Genomic DNA, 23,239 nt, shown 5'->3' on the forward strand with positions numbered 1-23,239 from the left:
TTACAAATTGAAGGTTTGTGGCAACCTTGCATCACACAAATCTATCAGCACCATTTTCCCAGCAGCATTTGTTCACTCTGTGTCTCTGTGTCACATTTTGGTAATTCTTGCAATATTTCAAACATTTTCATTATTATTATATTTGTTATCGTGATCTGTGATCAGTGTACTTTGATTACTAATGCAAAGAGATTGACTCACTAAAGGCTCAGATGAGGGTTAGCATTTTTTAACAATAAAGTACCTTTTAATTAAGGTATGTACTTTTTTTTTAGACATAATGCCATTGCATTATATATATTGTCTATGTGTGTGTGTATATATATGTATATATATATAATAAGCTTAATAGCCTACAGTATAGTATAAGCATAACTTTTATATGCACTGTGAAACCAAAAAATTTGTATGCCTTGCTTTTTTGTAGTGGTCTGGAACCGAACCCTCAATATCTCTGAGGTATGCCTGTGTGGTATGAAAATCACGAAATTTAACATTGGTACAATACTGTTGTCTAATCCACAGTCAATATTTGAAATTTCATTTGCCACAGTAATGTCCTTCCCCCGCCCCCCAAATATTTATTTATTTATTTATTTGGTTGCATCAGGTCTTAGTTGCAACAGGTGGGCTCCTTAGTTGCAGCTCACCGGCTCCTTAGTTGTGGCATGCATGTGAGATCTAGTTCCCAGACCAGGGATCGAACCCAGGCCCCCTGCATTGGGAGCGTGGAGTCTTAACCACTGCGCCACCAGGAAAGTCCCCACAGTAATGTCCTTTATGGCCTTTTTGGTTTCTGGTCCAGGATCTATTGAAGGTCATGCATTGCATTTAATTGTCCTGTCTCCCTAATCTCTTTTTACCTAGAATGATTCCTCAGCCCTCGTGTTTCTGGACCTTGACATTTTTGAAGAGTACGGACCAGTTATTTTGAAGATTGATTTTAATTTGGCTTTGTCTGGTGTTTCCCCCTGGTTTAGATTTAGGTTATACATTTTGGGCAGGAGTACCACAGAAGTGATGTTGTATTCTTCTCCCTGCATCCTGTCAGGAGGCATGTGATGTCAGTTTGTCCTAGAATGGGTGATATGGGAGGAGTTTCTTGGGTCAGCTGGCTCCTCTCATGAGTGTGTTCCATAAAGACAGTGCAATAAGAGGAAAAACTTTTTGGTCCACCAGGACTCTGTAAGATGTGGCCTCAGGTCATGTAAACTCTTTTCCTTCCTCTGGATGATGAGCAAATGCCATATCTAGCATGCTTACTTAGGCTTCACAGACCACTATTTAATTCATAAATAATACTATATTGGTGTAGAAACAGACTCCCAGACTTAGAGAACGAACTTATGGTTACTAGGGGGGCAGGGTAGGGGGAGGGATAGATTAGGAGTTTGGGATTGACACACTGCTGTATTTAAAATGGATCACCAATCAGGACCTACTGTATAGCACGGGGAACTCTGCTCAATATTATGTAACAACCTAAATGGGAAAATAATTTAAAAAGAATAGATACATGTATATGTATAACTGACTCACTTTGCTGTACACCTGAAACTAATACAACGTTGTTAATCAAATATACTCCAATATAAAATTTAAAAAAATGCTATATTGGTGTAGCTGTATATAGAGAGATAGAGCTTTGAAATGAAACTGTGATGCTTCCATCCATTGATTCTATTCTTGCCTCTTCCAGCACACTTAATTCAGAAGTATACATATAGGGACTTCCCTGGTGGACCAGTGGTTGACTCTGCGCTTCCAGTGCACGGGGCGTGGGTTTGATCCCTGGTTGGGGAACTAAGATCCCACATGCCGCGTGATGTGGCAAAAAAAAAAAAAAAAAAGTATACATATAAATAATTGACTTAAGTTGGGATAGAAGATTGTGGCTGAGAAAATAATAAAGCCAGGCAGAAAAATGCATACTGCAGGCCTCGTGTGGTTGCTAGAGGTGCCTGCAGTTTTGATTCTGAGACTTGGGGGGCTCGTGCTCGGAGGACAAGATATGTTCAGTTACAGGATTCAAAGCATCCATCAGGGAAAGGCTCGCCTGGTGTGGAGGAGAAGCAAAGCTTTTCCAGGTACAGAGGCCGAAGGGGGAGTTCTCCTGCTCATTCCCCATAAATGATCTAGACACTGCCACCTAGCAGTCCTCAAAAAGTCTCCCAACTGTGAATACCCGGAGTTCTAGAGAGAGGTTTTCTCTACCCTTCCTTGACCCTAGGTGGTGGCATCATCTCAGAGAACCAGCCAGGAACGGCTGCAGACCGCAAGGCTACCCCGCGTACCCAGCTGGATTCAGGCATACAATTTAGAAAATCCAGAGTTGTAGCTTTTTGTTGTTGGTGTGTGTTTTGTTTCGTTTCCGTTTTTAAGAACAGGGCCCCCTTGGCACATCCTGACAAATGACATTTAGAGGCGTAGGTTTTTGTTTTGTTTGGCTTGGGACCAGAATCTCCTTTTGAAAGTGTTTAAAGAGCAGAGCTGTTTTGGTTCCTACCTCTCCTTACCTCCACCGCAGAGCTTATTCTTTTCTTTTTTCTTTCTTTTTTTTTTTTTTTTTTTTTTTTTGCGGTACGCGGGCCTCTCACTGTTGTGGCCTCTCCCGTTGCGGAGCACAGGCTCCGGACTCACAGGCCCAGCGGCCATGGCTCACGGGCCCAGCCGCTCCGCGGCATGTGGGATCTTCCCGGACCGGGGCACAAACCCATGTCCCCTGCATTGGCAGGCGGACTCTCAACCACTGCGCCACCAGGGAAGCTCGAGCTTATTCTTTTCTTGCCCAAAGATGACTCTGAACTACCTCACAGGGCTGAGAGACAACAGCCCAGAGACACAGATCCCTAACTTCTCCATCTGTTGATTTCTTCAGAATTTTTTATTTCACCATAGTGTATGAAATACTCTGGCAGTTTCTCATGTAGTTCGAGCAGTAGCCCGAAGGAGATTTCTATCACTTTGGAGCAGAGGTAACTGTAGTGCTCACCACAGCCATGATGTCCCATAGGCCCTGGTCCCTGCCTCTCCCCCTGTGCCCCTCAGCCACATGGGCCACCCTGTTTTGCTCAAGTACTCCAAGCCTACAGGTCAGGCCCCTTCCCACCTCAGGACCTTTGCACTTGTTCTCCCTCAGCCTGGTATGCCCTCCACCCTGATTTCTGCACTTCATCCAGATGTTTTTAGATCACACATTACCTCCTCAGGCACAGAAGGAATGCCTGTCTCAAATAGTTCTGCATTTGTTTGTCCAAAGCCCTTAGCGTTAGAATTATACTATATATTTGCTGTTGTGTCTCCTCACTAGACTATAATCTCCTGAAGGGCCAGGGCCTTTCTGTCTTGTTCATCAGTATCTCTAGCACCTAGAAACAGGGCCTTGCACCTGCATGGGGCTCAGCAGATATTTGGTGAGTGAATATTTAAATGAAACTTGGAACACTGGAAAGAAAAAAATCATCCATAGGCTTACCATCCGAGCACCACCACTTTTAGTATTTTGATACATTTTCATTTCAAAGGTAATTAGCCTTTTGGGCGTCACTAGAAATCCTATAAGATCTAGGGGTAGATGCATATAAATAAGCACAAAGTCCCAAAAGTTGACAAATAATTTTAGCACATTCTTAATCCTGCTACCCCTGGTTAAATTCTTGTTTTGTTTTGTTTTTTTTCCTGAATATTCATGGCTGGATGCAAAACACCCACATCACCTTACTGTATTATTTCTGCTAATTTGATTGCTGAAGAATGGCTCTTTAATTTGCATTTCTATGATTCCTTGTGAAGCTGATAATTTTTCCATGTTTGATTAGAAAATACATGTTCTCTTTCATAAATCGTTGAAATCCTTTGACTTATCTCTTGGAGTGTCTGTTGTATGAGCTCTTTTAATAATAAAGATGTTTACTAAAATGGCACATAATAAAAAGAAAACAGATGAAGAACCAGCAGCCCACACTGGCAACTTCTTCTTGCTTCTTGTGGAACGTGGCTGTGGATTCATGTTCTGTTATTGAGCTTGGGTTGCCACACTTTGCACCTGGAGTAGTTTTAAAATCATTCAGGAAAGCTAACCAATAAAAAGCTGCAATAAACTCTCTCCTGACTAATGAAAATAAATGCATGAATCAGAGTTTCCATTTCCTGCTGGGATAAAAGTATACCTATTGTCTGAAGATAATAAAACAAGAAAAGTTTTGGTTTTGCTGCTGTTGCCAGGCCATGGAATTAAATTCAAAGACACAAAGATAACTTTGTGAAGCAGCACAGTGAAGCACCCAATTTCCTCTTTTTTCCGAGTTAGGTCATTATTTGCCTAAATTCACTGCCTTCATAGATGTGCTTCCTTCCTGGCCACTTTTGATAAATCTTGAGATATCCCAGAAATCAGATGGAATCTGAGTAGCACATTCTGGTGCTGCTTTAGGTAGAAGAAATATGGTTTCTTTACAGCAGAAGGACCCAGATAAATGAACATGCCAGGAAGATGTGATTTTTTTTTTTCTAGCTTGTCCTGGATCTGTCAAAACCATGAAAACTGATGTTGAAATCCTTTAAATGCCAATAAAATATACATTGTAGATGATGCATTTGCTAGGAAAACATAAAAACCTAGGTTACAGGCATTTCCATCTTTATACCTAAGAGGGCAGAGTTGCCTGAGTACTTGCACCCTGCTTTGTTGACTAGATTACTGTTTGGATGGGCAGACAGGATAGCAAGTAGGAAAATCGTGTGCTGGTGCTAAAAATTCAGGGTTTCTTGTGAAGTAAATGCAGCTTGGGTTACAAGTCTAAAACCAGACCAGCTGGGGGCATCTGGAAAACGTAAGGTCCACCTGTTCAGTTTTGGGGGCACTGGAAGTGATTTTAAGGTTTGAAGCCGAGAAAGTGTGGCTGAATGCACAGGGGTCCCAGAACTCTGTGCCTTATCTACTGAGCCAGCTGAGAAATTTCCTTATAGCTATTCTCATCCAGAATTGGAATAAAGGGCTCAGTGTGAAGTTGGGATAGTGCAGCTTCTTGGTTTAATACTTTACAGATTTTTGGAACCGAATGCACCCTGAAGTGAAAGGCTGCCTTTTTTTTTTTTTTTTTTTTTTTTGCTGACCTTGTTGGACGGCTAATACTGTTTCTGGGAAATAAGAGAAACAAGCGACTCATTGTTAGCAGGAGCTGAGAGAGGCACAAGAAGGGCAAGAGACGTGTCTGCAGCCCTTTTTCCCCCTTCATTGTATCGTGACTGAGTCCAGGCTGGACTGAGGCTGGGCTTTTCTTTTCTACCTCCGTAGACATGTGCTTTCCATCAGACAGGGCTGCGTGACACCTGACATTGGCCAGTTCACATGAGTTAAGCCATGTATGGCCCATAAACAGAGAGGAAAAGACCCGCAGCTGCACCCAGACACTCCTGCTGCTGAAGTATTTTTGAAGCTTGGTGTGGCTGGGTCTGCCTATATGTCAGATACGATTTACACCTGTAGGTTTTGGCTTCTATCTGTTGCATATTATTACTTCCCCAAAGCCGCTGTGGCCAGAAGGGCTAGTATTGCCTGATGGTGGCACCTCTTCTACTTGAAACCTTCCTGAATTATGAAATGTAACTCTTCAAAGTTACCTGATTTTTGTCTTTTTTTTTTTTTTAAGGACTGAAGAAGAAAGCCCTGTACCAATTTTTTTTTTTTTTTTTTTTTTTTTTTGCGGTACGCAGGCCTCTCACTGTTGTGGACTCTCCCGTTGTGGAGCACAGTCTCCGGACGCGCAGGCTTAGCGACCATGGCTCACGGGCCCAGCCGCTCCGCGGCATGTGGGATCTTCCTGGACCGGGGCACGAACCCGTGTCCCCTGCATCGGCAGGCGGACTCCCAACCACTGCACCACCAGGGAAGCCCCCCTGTACCATTTTCTGTAAAACCAGATCGCACAGGGTGTCATTGTAGCATGTGATCCGTGTTGATGTCATCATTTTATAAGTAAATATGTTAATTAAATTAGTCTGCGTTAGACCTTTTCATGAAATAGGGAAAAGGAAACTCCTCAATCCTTGTCACCAAATTTCACTCAGTAAATATTTTTTGATTGCAGGACAGGGCAGTGATTGGTGGTCAATGCAGCTGATGCCAGCCATGCATTCCAGCATATTCCCTGGGCTTCCTAGGTTTGTCACAGTCTATGCCTGTGATTTGTGCTGAGTCACTTAACCTTCCAAGTTTCTTCATTTCAAAAATGAGTGAACTGGCTTAAAGTCAGTGGTTTTAAATTGTGTCCCAAGGCCCCATGCCAGGGTTTCAGGGGCATGTGAGCAGAAGCTAAGCTTAGTTAGTATTCAGTCTCCAAGAGCTGTGTCTGTTCAACATATTTTAAAACTTTGTTTAATATTTTGAAACAAGAGTTGGGAAACGCCTGTAGGGAAAGCACAGTGAAAGCCAGACCAAGAAAATTTAGAGAAGAGAGTCAAAAGGGCTGCCATGTAAGTGCTCACTGGCCCCAGCACAGGCCCCAGGCATGTTGTGAATGAGCCCCTGCACATGTGGGGTGTCTCTGCCTCATGCCATGTATCAGGCTCTGGAGAAAGATCCTGCTGCTAAAAAGAAGAATTGAGAACCCTGGTCGAAATGGACTAAGCCCCTTCCAGCGTGAACTTCTATGGTGATGCTTCATAGTGTAAATACATGGCCCCAGCTGTGGTGAACGTGGTGGGGTTTGTAAACCACTAATGATAAAACAGAGCAAAATGCAATAGGTCCTGAACGGGGAACTATGTTCTGGAAGTAAAGAGAAAGCAGCAACAAAAGTCTAGTATTCATTAAATATTCACTTATAAGATTAGGGGAGTAATGATTAAAATGCATCCTCAAGAGAAAGAGTTGTGTGTGCGTGTGTGTGTGGTAGGGAGAGATTTCCAGTTTATTCTGAGTTTTCTTCTTTATTATGTTTCTTTTAAATTAGAAAAAAGTCTATGCTGATCATCCTCTTACAAATGAACTGATATTGGTGTAAACCAATTTCTGACCCATAAACCCTGAAGTTTAGTTCAGGGAGAATGTATTTAGTGCCTACCGTAAGCATCAGCAAGTCAGGTTTGAAATGCACTAAATTATTTGTGTTCTATGTTTATAAGGAACATCCGTATCATTGGGGTTGGTTCCAAGGGGCAGGGGGAGACTTGGCTCCTTCTTAGGTCTTATTTATAAAGAGCACAAATCCAGCCCCCAGGAAAGTGAGAGTTCAAGTCACAGGAAGAAAACACTTCAGTGTTTCTTAAAAGAGCTTCTGTTCTGTGTGTATAGCCCAACCCAGAATCCAACAGGAAAGATTTCCTGACTTTCAGCCTTAACCAAGTACATGTTTACACGTGATGCAATGCAATGTCATAACTAGTGCTTGATTTCCTTAAAAAGTTACAGACTAAGTGCAGGAGTCATATTCCCTCTCCAGTTACCAAGTTGTATGGGTACAAAAGGACAGCCAGCTAGTTGTAGCCCATGGGCGACACACTGAGAGCTCATCTGAGCAGCCTGACTGTCATTCTAAATATCAAATGGTTATTTCATACGGGCGCTGGTTCTCTTTGTAAGGAAACACATTAGCGTGGAAATAGGAAACTTGGATTCTACTGCCATGAGTTAGCTCTGGGGACACGGGCATTCACAGGCTTAGGGTGACCAACCATCCCATTTGCCTGGGACTCTCCTGAATTTAGCCCTGAAAGTCCCGTGTCCCAGGAAACCCATTAGTCAAACTAGGACAACTGGTCACTCACTGTGACAGACCTGTTTCAGCATTTGTAGAGCAGGGACAGAGAATGGAGCGATCGTCAAGCTTCCCGTTGTTAACAGTCCATGATGCAGGAGAGCTTGTGTTGCCCTCTCATGGGTGTTTAGGTTTCTGGAATGTGTTTCTGATGCAACTTATATAAACGTATTAGCTCAAGCGTCAAACTGAATTAAACACCTGTTCCAAATGGGAGGAGGAAGTTTCCCACATCCCAGATCAAGTGTATTACCCAAGGTGTGTACAGTATTCGAATGTTGCATATTCATCTACTTTGAGGAAACTGCAACCAGGTTTTCACAAAGAGTCAGCCTCTTCAAAGCTCTTCCCACGCTCAAGGGATGATGTTAAAGGGTTCTTTGGAATGTTTGATGTTTTATCACAGAAGCTTGTAAAAAAAAAAAAAAAGAAAGAAACCCCAAAACTAAACTAAAAGGTTACTTTGAATATGTGGAACTGAAGTTCATTTAGCAAGATTCTGTTTACCACCCGTGAAAACTGAAGTATAAATTAAACCATCTTTGAGATTTTCCTGTTAAATCAACATTTGCTGATGGAGAATTTCAGCAGATATTCTGGCAGTCTCTTATAACCCTTGCTTTCCCTGCATTTTGTTTTGTTTTGTTTTTCTGTTACTTTGTATCTTGAACAACAGTGGGTAACTAGCAAAAGGTATTCCTCTCTGCCCTCCCTAGATTCACATGTGCATCAGGGAGAAGGATTTGAAGGGAATAAAGTAATTTCTGTGTCTTTCTAGGGCTTAGGTATGGCTTCTAGCCATTGGCAAGCTGGTTGTCCTTTCCATGATCTGCTCAGAGCCAGCCCCATGCAGGCCCGTGACAGGTTTTGTAGTTGAGCCTAATCTTGTGGTTTTGTTTTCTTCATTTGGCATTGTGTGTGTGTGTGTGTGTGTGTGTGTGTGTGTGTGTAACCATAGCCTATTTTAAAAACAAGGGAAGCAAGCCCAGGACACAGAAAAGCAAGCCACTGAACCTCTCCGAGGCCAGAAAGACATTTGTCAAACATTCCAGGAGGCCCGCTAGACAACCTGATTCCCTGGCCTCCCTCCTCGTCTGCAGCTCCTGGCTTGGGGAAGCTGCCCAAACACTTTGTCTGTGAGCTGTCGCTCTCTGTGTCTGCTGCTGCAAAAGGCAAAAGTTCAGGAGTGAAGCCTTTACCTTTTCCATGTCTGCTTCTTATACAACAAATGACGTGTAGGCTTAGAACTGAGTCCAGGGACCTTCCTGGCATCAAGCGTACTTGTGGGGCTTTGTAGACGTGACCAGGTGTGTTTGCTGGAGCAGGTCAGAGGGTGCATCAGCGTCCTGGGCAGCGTTAAACAGAGAGTCTGGGTAGTCACCCCCTCTGCACACCCCATTCCCATGTTGACCGTTTACTTCACCAAGGATACAATCATTAAATCAAAAGAGTGTTCATATCTCAGATGCTGTGGAGTTTTGTTTTTCTTGGTGTTTTCTTTTATATTGAATAATAGCAGTGAAATGTTTCTGGTTACATATCTGCAGAGCTTGGTTATGTTCGATTGCCAAACACAGAAGAGAAAGCCAATTATCAAGGAAGAAAGAAAAAAAAGAGAAAAAGGAAAAGGAGAGGAAAAGAATGAAAAAGATAAATGTGGATTTCAATTTAAATTCTGACTCTCTTGGAAGGAAAAAAAAAGAAGGCTCTGCTTTAGGTTTTCTTTTTTTTTTTTTTTTTTTTTCCTGCTTTAGTTTTGATGCATTCCTGCTTCAATGGAGAAATCTTCTGTTTGGGTTATTCCTTTCTGTGGGGACTGGCAAAAGTCTAGAACTTGACTAGGTCTTTAGCCTTTTTGAGGCATTTAGTGGCAGTCTGCCCTTAACTGGTTTGGCCTCAGATACTGCATTTGAGATACTCTGCTTGTTTTCTTTTTTTTTTTTAAACTGAACTATTCTCTCCCTAAAATGTTATGGAATATTATCCCAAGGAGTATTTTGTTCATTGCAAGTCTAGATGTTTTCCTTCCTGTGCTCTCCTGAGGACCTCCTCTCTGTTTATCTCTGTCTTGGGCCTCTTTTGCCTCTTTGTCTTTGAGTAGCTAGAACCTCAACCATCGGTGAAGTTCATGAGATTCAACCTAAGAAAAGATTCAAAAACAGTCTGAAATGAAACGACTAGAGGGAACAGAGTGACAGGTTGGATCATGGGCACCTGGACTGAGTCAGGCAGGACACCTGGCTTCCAGGCCCTGGACCATTTTATGGTCTTGACCAAATTCACTGTTTCTCTGGGTATTGTTACCTCACCTTCACAAGGAGAAGTTGCACCAGGTAGGCTCTTAGTTTTGAGGATCTTGACTATATTTAAAGCCTTATTCGTTGTTTTTCAAATAATTTGGGGGTTACCTCCTTTCACTCCACCAAGAAAATATTTTGCATATTTGATGCATACATGACCGTGCTTTTTTTTTATTTTTTATTTTTTGGTGGTACGCGGGCCTCTCACTGCTGTGGCCTCTCCCATTGCAGAGCACAGGCTCCGGACGTGCAAGCTCAGTGGCCATGGCTCACGGGCCCAGCCGCTCTGCGGCATATGGGATCTTCCCAGACCGGGGCACGAACCCGTGTCCCCTGCATCGGCAGGCGGACTCTCAACCACTGCGCCACCAGGGAAGCCATGACCGTGCTTTTGTTTTCTGTTTTTTACTTTCACATTTTTATGTTTTACATAAATAATAAATGCACACAGAAAAACTTCAAACAGTGCAGAAGAGGAAAAGGAAGATCTCCTCCCATCCTTGACACCCCGTTTCCTCTCCAGAGGTACCCATTGTTGTGTATTTTTCTAGAGAGATTTGCTGTATATGTATTGATATAATATGAATGCCCACTGCCTCCATTTTTCTAGTTACAAATAGTGGCATGCTCTTACATGCATTTCTTTTCCTTGGGTTTTTTTTTTTTTCCTCTTCTAAACATTGTTTCTTAGAGATTGTTCCATAGAAGGACCTACAGAGCTTCTTTATTCTTCAGAATAGTCACATAGAATTCCTCTGAATGAATGGATCATGACCTCTTATTGGTGGACACAGTTTTTGGTCTTTTGCTGTTATGGACAATGCTATGGTGAATATTCTCATATAGACTTCTCTGTTGGTGGGTGTGCTTTATTTTGAAAACAAAGCCACTGGCTAAGTTCTACTCTTTTCCAGTCACTACAGTTAATAGCTGGAGATGTTTAGTCTGAGTGTAGTCTGAATGGTCAAATCTAAATTAAATGGATGAAAGCAGCATGTCCACCATGCCTCCCCAATGGATGGTCGCTGTAAGGGCTGGTGTTTCAAAGGCTCGCAAGGGTGTGGTTTTGGAAGAGATCTTCTCCAAGTCTTAGACTCCCCCAGATAAGGATGCAGATGTCAATAAAACCTGCCAAGCAGTATCTGGACAGTGTGTGGAGTGGAGTCACAGGATCCTGTGTGAGTAGACTGACAATGCTGTCTTCCCAAGTTACGGCAGATAGTTCTGATCCAATTGATTTGTCATGTCAGCAAGTACCAGACCTGAGCCAGTTTTAATACTTTTCAAAGAATCTGAGTTATAAAAAATTAACATAACCTCTGAACTGCTAACAAAAAAACTTTAACATTTTTAAGCTTTTTCCTAACCTGGGGATTTCTGATATTGGAAATATTCAATTTACACATTTCTCTTATAGACACAATTGGGTTTTTTTTTTTTTTTTGTCTATAGTAGTTACATCAGAAAAATAGGAGCATACTTTTTCAGAAGGTTCAGAAATGACTGTGCCTGGAGATAATCACTATTCTTCCATCTAAGCTTCCATCTTCTGGCCTGAAAGAGGTCTTATGAATTAAACCCTTCTGGATATCTGGACTTTGTCTTACTTGAATTGGTATTTAAGAGAACTTTTCCCTGATGACACAGTGTGTGCCCCATCCCTGACCCTCCCACCCAGGCCTTCAAATAGAGATTGTGATTATGCTCCAACGAGCTGTAGAAATGAAGTACTTATTTCAGTTATTTTGGCATTGATCACAACTGTGCTTTTTTTTTTTTTTTTTTTTTTTTTTTTTTTTTTTTTTTTTGCGGTACGCGGGCCTCTCACTGTTGTGGCCTCTCCCATTGCGGAGCACAGGCTCTGGACGCGCAGGCTCAACGGCCATGGCTCACGGGCCCAGCCGCTCTGCGGCATGTGGGATCTTCCCGGACCAGGGCACGAACCCGTGTCCCCTGCATCGGCAGGCGGACTCTCAACCACTGCGCCACCAGGGAAGCCCACAACTGTGCTTTTTTTCTGTTCTCAAACTGAGAACATAAGGAATGCCCAGCTGGTTTCAGTCATTCATCCCATCGTTTACTGAGTTTCCCTGTGTGCCAGGGATGGTGCCTGGGCTTCTTGGTGGTGGGCTTGATTCAGGAAGTGAAGCCCAAACTGTTTGGGCAGAATACTCCAGTACCTTACCTTGCCTTGAGTGACTTCCCTGGGAGTGAGCAGAGTTGTGCATCTGTCCAAACCTGCCTTGAGCCCTTCTTCATTGTAACCTGAGCAGCCTTTGTCCCAGGGCCCTGTTTTGAGTGCTTTGAGGGTCTGCTGTTTAAGCGGCGCTTCCTTGCGACGCAACTGAAGGGAAACTGTGTGTAGAGGGGTTGCCTCAGTTTCAGTGATCGTTCCTGGTCTTCAGTTTCAGGTGTGGCAGAGGGCGGCCAAGGACAGTTGAAAGGGCCGGTGGACGCAGTGTTGGGGGTCCCTGGTTTCACCTGATTCTAAGCAGAGCATGCCCCTCACCTCCCTGGGTTTCACAAAATAAAAAGCTGGACTAGATGCTTTCCAGGAATCCTTACAAAGCCTAACATTCTAGCGCTCCACAGCCAAGCATAAAACCCCACCTCATTTCTTCACACGTTCCTTGTGAGTTCCTGTGAAGGCAGGAGCTGTTTATCCAACTACAAACCCAGTGCCCAGCACACAGTGGGAATGTGATAAAGACTTGAGTGAGTTATAAGTAAATTTCAAAAAAAAAAAAAAAAAAGTATTTTTACCCACCCCTACTCCCATCCAGAGGAAGTTCCTGTCATGGAATTAATTCTCCCTTAAGGAAACCAGTTCTTCTACAGAAAATCTTCAGTGTTGGTATTTTCTTTTCTTTTTAAAAATTTTACTGGCGTAGAGTTGATTTACAATGTTGTGTTGGTTTCAGGTGTATAGCATAGTGATTCAGTTATACATATACATATATTCATTCTTTTTCAGATTCTTTTCCCATATAGGTCATTACAGAATAGTGAGTAGAGTTCCCTGTGTTACACAGTAGGTCCTTGTTGATTCTCTATTTTATATATAGTAGTGTGTGTATGTTAATCCCAAACTCCTAATTTATTCCTCCCCCCTACGTTTCGCCTTTTGTAACCATAAGTTTGTTTTCTAAGTCTGTGAGTCTGTTTCTGTTTTGTAACTAAGTTCATTTATATCATTTTTTAAAATTAGATTCCACATATGAGTGATATTATATGATATTTGTCTTTGTCTGACTTACTTCACTTAGTATGATAATCTCTAGGTCCATCCATGTTGCTGCAAATGGCATTATTTCATTCTTTTTTATGGCTGAGTAATAGTCCATTGTATATATGTACCACATCTTCTTTATCTGTTCCTCTGTCCACGGACATTTAGGTTGCTTCCCTGTCTTGGCTATTGTAAATAGTGCTGCAGTGAACATTGGTGTGCACATATCTTTTCGAGTTATGGTTTTCTCCAGATATATGGCCAGGGGTGGGATTGCTGGATGATATAGTAGTTCTATTTTTAGTTTTTTAAGGAACCTCCGTACTGTTCTGCATAGTGGTTATACCAATTTACATTCCTACCAACAGTGTAGGAGGGTTCCCTGGTACTTTCTTTTCAATGTGTGTGTGTGTGTTTTCTACACATTCATTTAACACATAGTTGATTAGGCTAATTTAAAATTCATCTAAGAAAATATAGTTATAAAATATGTTCCCTCGTAATATCCATAACAAACTGAAGATCTGAAATGTTTTACTTTGAACTTTAACTAAAGTATGCCAATAATTTTATCTTTTAAAGGTAGTGATACCAAATATAGCAAAAATTGAGCGTTTTTTTCCTCAGAAATGAAGTAAGTATATAAAATTACACATTGTTGCCTTTGGCCCTGACCTAGGAGCAAATAGACTGAAAAGCATGGTTTTCTTTATTGTAGAATATTACCCAGGCAGAAGTTAAGCAAATTTGACTGGTAAACTGTTTGGAGGAAAGTGAGCGCTTTTTAAGATGCATTTTTTGGTGGTGGGTTGTGAGGAGACACCAATTATAGAATTTATTAAAGGATTAGAGATTTTTTTTTTCTAAAGTGAAATACTGCATGCCAAAATTTTAAATGTTGGTAAATGCAGACAAATAGGAAATCCGTAAAAAGGTTCAAACACTTCTTGTGGCTTTATCCAATCACAAATGCTGTTAGCATTTTTCTTTTTTTCTTTTTTTCTTTTTTTTGCGGTACGCGGGCCTCTCACTGCTGTGGCCTCTCCCGTTGCGGAGCACAGGCTCAGCGGCCATGGCTCACGGGCCCAGCTGCTCTGTGGCATATGGGATCTTCCCGGACCGGGGCACGAACCCGCATCCCCTGCATCGGCGGGTGGAACTGTAAGCATTTTTATATAATTTCTTTCTCATAATAATTCTCACTAAATGATTCTCCAATTATTTACTAATAATTTCCCACTAAATAATTTCTTTGGGGCACCCTCTTTTAACAAAGCATGAATGGCGTCCTGCTTTTGTGTACGTCCCTGATCTAGGTACTATGTTTTACATGTCACTCGTCAATTCACTCATCCATCCTAAATATTATTTTCTACCCACCATCTATCAACGATCACATGCCCTCCTTAGCCCTGCCATAAGCATGCAGGTTATCTGAGACCGTGCATACACACCCCCAGATGTCCTGGTGAAATGAGCTTTTAGGCTGTGTCAACTTGTGTGGAATTTACTTACGACCACTATGTTCTATGAAAGGTTTAAAATGTACTCTAGAACACAGGTAAGGTGTGAAATCAGGTTTTTAACCGGGCACAAAAGCCATGACTAGGTGAGTCAGGAGAGGGGCCAGTATCTGAGCCTCCATGAATTGAATTAAGGTAATAATTACTTCAACAGTAATGATTAACAGGAAAGTGCTTTGGAAGGAATCTCAGGAATCTGTAGTGTAAAGCGCAAAGCATTCTGATGATCTCTTTTTGATAAGGTCCTGTGGTCCCTGGTCATTAACCCGCCTGTTCTTCCCTCCTGTAGTGATGAATCACCAGCACCAGCAGCAGATGGCACCCAGTTCCCTGAGCCAGCAGAGTCACCCTCCTCAGAACCCACCAGCAGGGCTCATGAGTATGCCCAACGCGCTGACCACGCAACAGCAGCAGCAGCAGAAACTTCGGCTTCAGAGGATCCAGATGGAGAGAGAGAGGATTAGGATGCGTCAAGAGGAGCTCATGAGGCAGGTACGGCCTTCGGTGGGACCTGATGGAGGCTTCGTGGCCTTTGGTGGCAAGGCTAGTGGGTAGGTATCTACTTGCCATCAGAGTAAATACATCTTTCTCCAGAAGCATTAAAAGCCCAAAGCGCTGCTTCAAACTTCCAACATCTATTTGCACTGTCTTGAGAGCCAAACTTATATGAGTACAAGGACCAGCTGTATCAGCATGGCTGCCTTTGGCTTTCACTGCCAGTCACTAGAAGGAGAGAAAGAATATGTTCCAGTTATTTATTACTGTGTAATACATTATCGCAAAACTCAGTGGATTAAAACAATAGCCATTGTATCATATCACGCCATGTCGTGGTCAGGAATTGGGGCAGGGCTCAGCTGGACTGTTCTTGTGCTGTGCGTGATTTTGGCTGAGGTCCCTTAGCGGTGGTCGACCGGTGGGTGGGCTGGCCTGGAGGGTCCAAGGTGGGTTTACTCAAGTGTGTGGCACCGTGGAAAGGGCTGCTGGAAGACTGAGCATAGCTAGGACTAAAAGCTGGAGGATTTGCCCACGGCGTCTCTAGCTTGGCAATCTCAGAGCAGTGGGACGTATTACATAGCAGCTTGGGTCTCCCCAAGAGAATGTTCTGAGAGACAGGAATTGAAAGCTGCCAGGGTCTTGGGGCCTCGCTCTGGAAGCTGCCACAGAGTTGGTTCTTCCATATTCTCTTGGACAGAGCAGTCACAGCACACCCCTCAACCCCCAGTTAGAGCAGATAGCAGAGGGGATGTTCCACGGAAGAAATGACAAAGAATCTGCAGCCATCTTTGATCCATAGTGGAGCATGAGAAAAAGAAAATTGAGGGAGCATGAGAAAGGAAAATGTTTGCATACAGACTCTGATACAGTGATCTGCAAACCCCCTGGGCTTTGATCAGGCACCTTTGTGCCATTTCCTCATTCAGTCAGTCAGTCAACAGACCGTGTGTCCTCTGTGAGTCGGGCTCAGGGCCTCACTTCAAAAAATAAAGAAAAGAAAATCCCTGAAGGAGCCCACAGCTTTCTCCCTGCTTCAGTGGCTTGGTCTGTACAAGAGCAGAATTCTCTTCTGTGTTGCTAAACTAATGCTTTCAGGCCTCATAAATTTTGCTGGCTGCATTTTGGGGAGGAAGGCTTCAGTTTATTGTTTTAATTCTTCAGACGTTGCTTTATGACTCACATGAAGCAAGATACATGGGTAGCTTCCTTTCCATGTGGACGGAAATGAATAGTTTTAACTGTTCCAGAAAGCTTTCTTACAGGGGGCTGGGGCTATTAGGGTAAACACTAGTTTTTCTTTTAGTTATATCTGATACTTTCAAAAATATACATTGACTGCCACAGGTAAATAATGTATTTCTCATCAAATAAATTCTAAAATATAAAGTATCTACACTGTGTGAAGTTTAAAAAACATGATGAATTAAAAGATTTCCATATACATAGCCTTTGAAAATGTGGGAAATGAATATAAATTGTGCTTTGTTGTTCTGTTGAACTATCCTCTAAATTTGAGGAATACAACTTTGTAATATAACCATCGTTGTGCTTTTTTTACCCTGAGGATTTATGTCTGAACTTTCACGGTTATTTCAGGGTAGCATTTGTTTATACTGTTTTTAGATATACAGTATCATGTTTCTTAGCAGGAAATGATTGTATTATGGTTTTCTGTCTTTGGGTAATAATTCTATTTGGAATAATTTATCTATTTTATAATATAGAGTAATATAAATAGTATTATAGTAGCATTTATAAGTTTTAATGTTTTTTTTTCCCCCCGCAAAGAATGACTTGTGTCTCAGTTTCTGCCTCGGTCTGTGTTTCTCTTTCTCCTACCCCACTTCCTCCTTTCCCACAGAAAGTATTTCTGAAAAGGGGTGGAGAAAAGTGCCCCAAATTGTTTCCTTTATTCCAACCATAGGTGCCTTTGAACCAGAATGTTAGTATTGATGGTTCATATTACAGAAATACCAACCAAGTTCCTTAAATGCTGATCCCTAGAGGCTGTGGAACTTGGAGTATTTTGCTGCATGACAGTGTCGACTCCACTGTACAGGACCTTGGGGAGGAACGTTGTCCAGATTTGCTCCCAGAGGCTCCTGTAGTTCAGCTTTGAACGTGCGAGCGTGTGCGTGTGTGTGTGCGTGTGTGTGTGTGGTCAGAGGAGGAGAAGATGGAATGGATTGTTCTGATGTCTTCTTATCTTTATTATGGATACAGGAAAAAAGGTCTAAAGAGACTTTTTAAAGTCGTGGCAGATGTGTTCCCCATCCAGAAGCAGCCTGATCCTCAGGGTCAAAGATATTATTTAAGGCCATACAGTAAATGGTGTTGGAGTGTTTGATGACAGTGGCATTTGCCAAGATGTCTGATTGTTCAGGTGTGGATTAGTGGATTATGTGTATCACCTTTGTGGGTTTTTTTTTTTTTTTTTTTTTACCTCTTTCTTTTGGTGCTTTGCACTTAAGCCTCACTATTTGCACTTAAGCCAGGGTGGGGCAGGGAAATGGACTGGAAGTAAAAGTGATATTTGGCTCACCTGTTTAGCTGCCTTCCAGCACCTGGTAGCAAGGTAGAGGAATGGAGGCAGGGGTGGTCCTGATGAGCTCTGAAGATTGTCTGTTCCATTTGTTCTTTCTGTCTCACTCCCTGTTCTACGTAATCAACAACTTCCTGAATATCCTTTGCTTTCTGGGCACTTTGTAATCCCCCTGGCCTTCCTCTAGTTTGCAGGAGGGCCCTAGCTGTCCAGCCTGTCTTCTTGAAGCCCCTGCCCAGCAGGCAGGCCCTGACCTTCCTATCAGGGGAGAATTTCTGGGAGAGAGGCCCCTTCCTAGGCTCCATCTCTATTATAGGAAAGGAGGTTGGTAAATTTTAATAAGTAGAATGAATTTGTTCCTAATTCTTGGGAAGTCATCAGTACTCTGTATGTTTTTATCATGGTTCAATATATGATAAATGTGAAAGGTCCTTATAAGTTATAGGCCATGTAAATATTGTTTTATTTTTCCTTTTTCCTCTTCTTCTTTTTTCTGTTTCTGTGCCATTGCTCCTCTAGACGTGTAGTCTGATGTTGTGCTGTGGAGAAAACAATTCCTCGGTTCTTGTTCCACAGTCTGACGTACACCTCACAATGCCAAGGGCCCAGATGTTAACTTGTCCCTGAAATCATGCCAGAGATATTAACAAATGAAGTTGAGGAAAGTCTGATTACAGATCTGAAGTGAACCTCCATTATTTCAGGATGGAAAATTATTTTTTTTCCATTCCTTCTTTTATCTCTTCATTTGTTTATTCACCTAACATTTATGTTGTGGGAAATAATAAAAAGATAAGTGCGAAATGGCTGCCTTCAGGTAACTTACATTTTAGCAAAGGAGACAAAATGATGAACTCTAATCCAGATTGGTGGCCAGAAGGATAAATTCAAACCATTCCCTACTTCGTGGGGTCCCAGCGGCTGCCATCTTACGCTTTCATAGCTGGAGCAGGGACCAGATGCACCAGAGCCCAGAGTTCTGTGAAAATGAGCATAAAATGCTTCTTTCTTTCTTTTCCTCGTTCCCACAGGCCCACAGGTTGTGGAATAGCTACAGAACTCGGATCAAAGGGCCGGTGAGGTTTGGTATCTCCCCTGATCAGGAATCTTTTGAAGTAGGAGAGTTTTGTTAAAAATGATCCCTACAATTTAGCATTGGCTGCTGTAGCAACAGAGTTGAACTGCTTGTATCTGATAATTGATGAATTATCTCAGAATGTGGCAGGTGCTCCAAGGGCAGGGGTGCCACGAGCCCAAGGGGATCCCAGCCAGGTCTGCAGTACATGGCCTTATTAGGAAAGTGGAACTTTCTTTGCTTTCAGCGTCTATCGCAGACATTATGGAGAGTGAATTCTCATGAAAGACATTCTCCATTGTCTGTGATAATGAGTTTTATTTTTGCCAAGTTTTCCAAAAAGCCGTGAAGCGGTTTCAGGCTCATCTAAGAAACGGCAACCCTAGAAAAGAAAGCAATTCTCAGTTGTAGATGTACTTCCTGCTACCTTCATAATAAGAAAAAAAAAGTTAGAATTCAGTTTATGAAGGTTTTTTAAGTAAAAAAATAGTTTTTAAGTTTTTAAAATATAATTTAGTAGTTGTTTCGTTTGTTTTCTCTGACTGAGATGAGAGAAAGCATTTTACTAACAAAGAATCCAAACTCAAAAGACTTCATAATGGGACTTCCCTGGCGGTCCAGCGGTTACACCCTGTGCTTCCACTGCAGGGGGCACCGGTTCGATCCCTGGTCGGTGGACTAAGATCCCGCATGCCTCGCAGTGCAGCCAAAAAGAAAAAGGAAAAAGAAAAAAGACTTCACAATGTATGATTCCATTTATATGACATTCTGGAAAGGGCAAAACTATAGGGACAGAGAACAGATGAGTGGTTGCTACAGTTAAGGATCGGGGAGGGGCTGCTTCCACAGGAGAGGCACCAGGGGGTTTGGGGGGAATGGCACAGTTCTGTGTCTTGCTTGCAGTGGCTGTTTCACAACTGTATTATGTATTTGTCAAAACTTAGAACTGTACAGTTTCACAGAGTGAATTCGACTCTAAATAAAGATAATAATAAAGTAAAAGTGTCGCACAGAAAAGACAAAACACATTCATTGTAGTAAATGTTTAAAATAATCAAAACCAAGGAAGAACGTAACCATCACTTTATACTCTTACCTAAAGAGAGCAGCTATGAAGATGTTGGTGATTTCTCTCCAGTCTTTGTATGTATCCATGTGTATTTTGTTTTTTAAAACAAAATTGGTAGTAGAGAATACTACTGTTTGTTATCTCTTTTTCTTAATATATTGGGAAGTCATTTATTTATTCTGTATCAGCCATGGAAGTTGTGCTGTGAGTTTGGACATATCTATTCTAAGCTGCCTGGTATCCTTTCTACAACGGTTCTGGATATAAATTTTTAAAATACTATGAGCCACACATGCCCACAAGACTATAGACTATTCTGCTGTTACAGCTTAAACACCAACACAATATTTGCTCAGTATCATAAAGGGCATGTTTACAACTTTACCGGAGGAAATGGAAAATTTGAGTAACTCGTAAGAAATTGAGAAACGGGCTTCGCAGTCCCTATTTACCCCTCTGAAAGAACAAGTCCTTGACATAAAAACAGACTCTTGGCTTTATCTGAGGAGAGTATTTCGTTGTATTATTCAGTTAAATATGAAGCTGGGGGACCTTCTGCCTCAAAGAGGATTTTAACCTCGAGGACTTCCCGTCAGCCCCCAGGGCCTGGAAGAGTCTTAAGTGAAGAAGCCTTCGCTCCCTCTGCGTTGTTGGGAAATGGTTATTATTCCCAGGCAGACTCAGCACTGCTTTTACCCCCATCCTTCCCTTAATTGAGGCCCAGTGGACAGGAGAAAGCAGCTTGTCCAACAAAAATGCTGACTAAGCCCGGCCTCTGGTTGCCAGGGCAACAGGGACAAGGGGAGAGGGCTTGGGCAGGAGGCCTCAGAATTCTTTTGGCAGGTCTCACAGATTTTTCTTGGGCTTGACAGCCACTACCGGGTCTGGCTGGCCAGCTGGCCGGCCTCTGGCAGCCATTCCTGACCGAGGGCCCGGGGGAGGGACACACCCGGCTATGAGCAGCACTGGTCCAGGGAAGGTTCTGAGGTCTGTTTTTTGTCATGTGAAGAATAGCTATTTAGAGACGTTAAAAAGTGTCATATCATAGCCTAAGAAGTGGCTGCTTCATAGAGTCTTGCCTTCAGCACATGGGGCTATAATTTCGTTTTAGAAAAGCATTTCAGAGAATTAGGTTTCAGGATTGACTGCAACATCAGAGGTCATGTTGTCCACCCAGGGTGTGATCCCTGTAGAGTAACCTGGCTGTCTACGTTCATTCATTCATTTGTTCAACATGCTCTAGGCACTAAATGCACAGCAGTGAACGAATAGGCTTGGTCCCTACCCTCAAAGGGCTTCCATTCTAACTGCTGTCAGTGTTCTATTTGCCTACAAGTCCCAGAAATAATCCATTTTCTGAAAAATACCAATTCTTTTAAAAGGGACCCTTTTGAAAGATATTATAAATCAAACACATTTAAAATTTTTATTTATTTATTTATTTTTAAATATTTATTTTTTATACAGTTTTTTAAATTTTTTTATTGAAATACAGTTGATTTACAATGTTGTGTTAGTTTCAGGTATACAGCAAAGTGTTCAGTTATACATATATATATATATTCTTTTTTAGATTCTTTTCTATTATAGGTTATTACAATTTTTAAATTCATTTTGAAAGGTTTCTTCATTTACAGTTATTACAGAATATTGGCTATATTCCCCATGTTGTACGATCCATCCTTGAGCCTATCTTATTCCCAATAGTTTGTACCTCCCACTCCTCATCCATGTATTCCCCCAACCTCTGTACTGGTAACCATTACTTTGTTCTCTATACCTGTGAGTCTGCCTCTCTTTTGCTATATTCACTATTTGTTGTATTTTTTTTGCGGTACGAGGGCCTCTCACTGTTGTGGCCTCTCCCGTTGCGGAGCACAGGCTCCGGATGCGCAGGCTCAGCAGCCATGGCTCACGGGCCCAGCCACTCCGTGGCATGTGGGATCTTCCCACACCGGGGCACGAACCCGTGTGCCCTGCATCGGCAGGCGGACTCTCAACCACTGCGCCACCAGGGAAGCCCTGTTGTATTTTTTTTAGATTCCACATGTAAGTGATATTGTACATTATTTGTCTTTCTCTGTCTTATTTCACTTAGCATAACACCCTCCAAGTCCATCCATGCAACTGCAAATGGCAAAATTTTGTTCTTTTTTATGGCTGAGTAGTACAAACACATTTTTTTTAAATGGAGGCTCACCAGGTTTGCACAAATGCAAAGCAGTTTCATAGTTCGGATCTTGGTAAGATCAGAGGTACAAAGAAATATTGCATCTCGAAATCCATTCAGCTATTTTTCTTAAGTAAAGAGGAGACTATCTAAATTATATGTTTTCCTTAATTCGATTCTAAAGGATAACAGAGATTATGGAGCAACACAAGATTGCTATATACATCCTGAATTAAAAGAGCATCAAACAGGCCATGGATAATAATTATGGACTCAACAAATGTCTTCCCCGAAGTGTCAGAGTTTCGACAGTCTGAGTCTGGCAGCTGAGCTTGTGTGATGAGGTATTTCCAAAAGGGAGGCTCCAGGAAATGTGACAGTGAATTTCTAGAATCCCTTAGCACAGAGTTAAAAAGAAATTTACACTGGGCATGTTTTTTTTTTTCCTTATAAAGACGGTAAATAATTCAGTATTCTGCCTCTGAAGTCCGGGGAGGTTTCGGCAGAGAGAGAAACTTCTCTGCACCAGAATAACTGTTTTAATGTTAAGATGTCAAAATATTGTCTTTTTTTTTTTTTTGTCTTTCATTTGTTTCTACTCACCCCACCCTTTCTAATTAAAACAATACAATCTTCCATTTTTGTAGTATCCCTGGCCACACACACCTAAATGAAGCAGGCACCCTCAGAAGAGGTTATTGTCTTTCCTTTCTCTTTGAAGTACATTCCAGGGAGGGCCAGGGCTGGCTGGCGGGAGGCGCTCCCTTAGCCCGGGATGGACAGGGCTGCAGGATGCTTTCAACGGCTGTTGCTTTTCTCACCTCCTCTCTTGATTTATTCCACAGGCAGGCTGCAGGCCAGTGGGGAGCTGGAAGGAAAGGAGGTTTGAAGTTTGCTTCCAGGGACACCTTCCTCTTACAGATGGGCCTTTGTCTTTCACACCCCTCTAGCTATTTGACACACCACCCCCTCCCCCAGCCAGTAGGAGAGGGTGCTTTTAAACCCGCATGTAATTATTCGTTTTAGGGAGCTAGATGGAAGACCACAAACTCTGAAAGAGATTCTCAAGCCTTTAT

General features: G+C 42.2%; 1 protein-coding gene across 1 annotated transcript in view; it reads left to right on the forward strand.

Annotated features, from left to right (window-relative positions):
* The window catches only part of WWTR1 (WW domain containing transcription regulator 1), a gene marked incomplete at its 5' end in the record, with an annotated part of 135,186 nt that overhangs the window by 94,647 nt on the left and 17,300 nt on the right, over nt 1–23,239 (forward strand). The window contains 1 exon segment of the mRNA XM_081234424.1: nt 15,099–15,301. Coding sequence (XP_081090550.1) covers nt 15,099–15,301 — 203 coding nt within the window.

The sequence above is a fragment of the Mesoplodon bidens genome, assembly GCF_964165515.1.
Source record: "Mesoplodon bidens genome assembly, chromosome: 5".
In the NCBI taxonomy this organism is placed as follows: Eukaryota; Metazoa; Chordata; class Mammalia; order Artiodactyla; family Ziphiidae; genus Mesoplodon; species Mesoplodon bidens.